The sequence below is a fragment of the Condylura cristata genome, unplaced genomic scaffold, assembly GCF_000260355.1.
Source record: "Condylura cristata isolate star-nosed mole 26May11 unplaced genomic scaffold, ConCri1.0 scaffold00026, whole genome shotgun sequence".
Taxonomy (NCBI): domain Eukaryota; kingdom Metazoa; phylum Chordata; class Mammalia; order Eulipotyphla; family Talpidae; genus Condylura; species Condylura cristata.
The window spans coordinates 2,513,494-2,517,491 of record NW_004567127.1 but is presented as its reverse complement, the minus strand read 5'-3'; the positions used below and the strand labels follow the sequence as shown (position 1 = coordinate 2,517,491).

At 61.5% G+C, this 3,998-nt stretch overlaps 1 protein-coding gene across 2 annotated transcripts in view; it reads right to left on the bottom strand.

Annotated features, from left to right (window-relative positions):
* Positions 1–2,755: 2,755 nt before the first annotated feature.
* HMGCS2 (3-hydroxy-3-methylglutaryl-CoA synthase 2 (mitochondrial)) overlaps positions 2,756–3,998 on the bottom strand; it is a 14,047-nt gene continuing 12,804 nt past the window's right edge. For both annotated transcript variants that reach the window (XM_004689479.2, XM_012730055.1), the window contains one exon: positions 2,756–2,928. In XM_004689479.2, coding sequence (XP_004689536.1) covers positions 2,822–2,928 — 107 coding nt within the window. In that variant the 3' untranslated portion in view covers positions 2,756–2,821. The remainder of the gene's footprint in view (positions 2,929–3,998) is intronic.

Below are 3,998 nucleotides of genomic sequence, written 5' to 3'. Positions count from 1 at the left end.
TCCCAGCAGTACCAGGGAGAGAACTGCGGGGACCCCAGGGTGGAGCTAAGCAGCACTCGGACTTCGGGGGATAAATAGGGCGCCATTCTCTACGGCTCTCTCACTGGGCGGCGTGACTCGGGGCTTTCAGTTAGTTTGTCTTTCAGTTAGTTACCGGAGCCCGGTCAGTAAGATCTTCCAGTTACCTTGTCTCTCTCTCTCTTGCCCTGGGTTGTTCCTTTTCCTTTCCTCTTTTGTAAAGAAACCCATTATTGACCCTTTTTGCGGTTGGCAGTACAGCTGAATTTTAAGTGCGGGTGAGGCCCCACAGGCAGGCGGCCCAGTCCGCACTGGGGTGCCCTGTAACAGCCCTCTAGCCATGGGTGACCCCTCCCCTCCATTTGTGCCTGTCGTTGAGGCTTCTGCCCAGTCGGGCAGCTGGTGCAGTGGCAGGAAGGAGCCTGCCCTTGGGTTCCTTTGAGCAGGGTGTGAGCTAAGGGTCAGCGGGGTCAGTACCCGGCCGGCTGGGCGCTGACACAGGAGGAAGGTGGGAGGCCTGGGCTCGCCCAGCAAGGTCAGCTACGGGCCAAGGTTTAATTTCCCCGAGTCTGTGGCGGAAGCACAAGGAGGACGAAGTGGGTTAAGCCACGGTTCCGGGGAGGTGCCCAGTCCCCGGATGGACGGTGTGTTTTTGCACGCCTGCCTTTGTTGGCGAGCAGGCAGGCAACCCCCTGCTTGTCTGTCATCACGTTCCGCCGGATGGGGCCAGGGCCCCCAGTCCTTGGGGAGAGGTGCGTCACATGGCCTTGAACCCATCACCGTGGACAAACAGCGGAGGCTAAGAAAGTTGCATATTGGATTAAAAACTGAGCTCCATTTCAGTCTCTGCTCAGAAATTTCTAGACAAACATGTCTGAGCTCGCTGGGGTCAGAGCCAATCCAGAAACCCAGGTACGCGAGCCTCTGAGCATTCCCAGACGCGTGGCAATGGCGGGCCCCGGACAACGCCTTGCCTGCCCTGTGTCATGCTGTCCCCAGAATCACCCTTGATGCTGCCCGGGATCACTGCCGACACCTCAGCACTCCCCCGTGGCTTGGAGCGGCTCTGCTCCCTGGCTGGATTTTTGTAGGTCGTTTTAGAGATGCATAGAGCAGTAGACGGGCCTGGTGCTGGCCAGTTCACCCCTCGGGCAGCCTGGTGGGCCCCTGCCTCAGCCTCCCGAGTGGCCGCCAGGCCGGGCACGTCCTCGCTTAGTGGGGTTTTGCTCCTGTGTCTCGTGGCTGGGAGGCGGGAGACCGTAGGCCCCGAGATGGAGGCAGAGCAGATGAGCAGAGCCAGAGCGCTGACTCCGGGATTTCTGAGGTTTAGAAGCTGAGTGTTGGGGGGCTGTGGGGCGGTGTACCCCCTGCCGACCCCAAGTAGCCTGCGGCTGCCTCACAGGCATCTGTCTCAACGTGGGAATCCCTGCCTGGGACGACCTGCAGCCTGCAGCCCTCACCCGCCACCTCCACCCTCCGCGCCCACACAGGGAGGTTCCTATGGGCTTGGCCAAAGGGGCCTGGCGGCTGGAAGTCGCTCCCTGGCTGAGCGGGGCGGCCGGGGTCAGGTCGCAGGAGCTGTGCCAGGCCAGCAGAGGAAGGCCTAGGGCTCGGTGCTGAAAGTGGGGGCGGGGGACCTCTGGCTCCATGGCTGACCAGCCATTGACCGGCGCTGATGCCCACTGGACGTGTGTGGGGCAGCAGCCTGCAAGCCCAGTTGTTACATCCACTCACTCTCCCCTTCTCGTGTCCAGATGACTGCCCGGTGCGGGTGCAGGTGGGCCGGGCCAGCCCCCGCCACACAGAAGGGGCCGGCGGCTAAGGCCATGGAGACACTTTCCGCACCAACACCCCACAGTGACCCCGACATGGGCAGAGGCCGAGCCCACGTTCTTATTTCAAGGCCCCGAGGGAACGTGGCTTCTCTCCATGGCCGGAGATGCTGCTCGGGGATGTCAGGGAGGCACAGGCCATCCCGCCGGGCTGCCAACTAGGCTGAGGGCCCCACACAGCTGGCGGGGGAGAGCAGGAAGGGGTGGGGGCCGGAGGGGAGCAGCCGTGGCCCCTGGAGAGAGGGTCTTGGAAGGCAATCAGCAGCTGAGGCTCAGCCGGGGGTCACCTCGGGCTTCTGGAGCTGTTGGGACATGAACAACCTCGCCTCTGGCTCCCAGCACCCTTTACCCCGTGGCCCTGGACAGCCCTGCGCCTGGGGCAAGGTCAGGTCCTCTCTGCTCTAACGTGCCCCTTCCTTCTGGAGGTGCAGATGAAACATTCTAAAAAGAAACAAATGACAGTGACTCGACTTCCCCCCTCCCAGCCCCCCACGGCTCAGCCCCACCTCCCTGAATCCTGCTATTTTCTAAGAGGACCCTGGGGATTGACTCCTAACCAGGGCACAGACCAGTGCCACCCCCATGGACCGGTTCTTGCCAGCTACCAACATATGTGGGGCGGGGAGGGTTAACCTTAGCCCGTTGACCTCTACCCTGGGTCTCTGTCCAGGCTGCTGGCAAGGCTGAGCTGCACAGGGCCCTGCCCCCGGCCCGGCCTGCCGCTCTGCTCTGTGTGACACCTTCAGGTGAGGGAGGAAGCAGTTCTCCTGCCTGGTTTCCCTAGGCTTCTCCCAGGGCGGACCCCAAGGGGATGAGGGGGCCGGGAAGACCCCCAAGCCGGAGTCGGTGCCTCCTGTGGGCGTTTGGGGAGCCACGGACGCGCTCTGGCCTGGCGGTGGTATGGGAACTGCGTTTATTGCTCAGTGAAGGGCGCGAGGGCCTGACGTCAGCGGCCGCCCCCGCCCGCACCTTCAGAGGGCGCGCCGGGCGTAGGTTCGGCGGTAGAGCTCGTCCACTCGCTCCAGGTACCACGTGCCGGGGAAGAGGCTGCTCGTGTCGCCAGGCGGGGAGAAGTTCACTGTGGGGTGACAAGAGCCTACGCTCAGAGCTGCGTGGGGTCGGCAGAGAAACGAGGGGCTCGATCGGCCCGTCGGAGGTTCCCCGGGAGCAGAGGGGCTGTGAGGTCGCCTTGGCACAGCCCAGCAGCCGGCCACAGAGTGGGGTGGCCGGTGCGGTCTGGGACGTGAGGCCGCTGGAAATCGCTGCTGTGTGACCGTGGCCACAGCGAGCAAGCTCGCCCCCCCCCCACTGCCCCCCACCGAAATCATCCTGTCTGCCAGGAGCGGGGACTCTGGTGCATTGCAGTCGTTGACGCGTCTCAAAGATCCTGTTTTTATTCTAATTGCTTTTCTTCTCGTAACCTGCCCTCCATTCCAGAAACAACCAGCCACTGCCAGTCTCGTTTTTCTGGAATTTCCTCATTTCATAGGCCACACTGTCTCTTTTACAGACCACACTGCAAACCCCGTGTTCCAAGTTCTGCTTGAGAAAATAAGGTTGCCATGGTTTCAAAGCCGCCATGTGGCCTCTCCAGTCCTAACTGGCACTTTTGGTTAAGGGGCCTTTGGTTTTCTTCAGCAATGTTTGGTTTTTGTGGGTGGCGGGAAACGAGGCAGTGGGAAGGAAACTGCCGTTATTTGTGGATAACTAATTCATGTACATTAATTCCTCTCATCTCTGGCATCTCTGGCATTGAGATGGCTTGGGAAATGACAAATGACAATGACTTTCTGGAAGACAAAGCTCATGAGCACCGGTCAGCTGCGATGTGACCGCCTGGGCTTTGTCAGTCCGTGCGAACCTGGCCTGGCGTCGTCACGGGCCACACCTCCGGCTCTGTGGCACTGCACTGTCCAGTTTCCTATTTGGGGCAACTAGTTATGACCACAAGGGGGAGCCAGCTCGGCCTCCGACCTCGTCCCCCCTCTGCCTCTGCTCCAACCTAGGTCTTTCTTGCCCTCTGAGCGCGCGACAGCTTCTCCCAACTGCATCTCACAGACGTCTTCATCCTGGTCCAGCGGCTCTTACACTTTGACAGCCCCCGGCTCTCGCCCTGGCACAGAGTCCAAGAACCACCGCCCCTCCCAC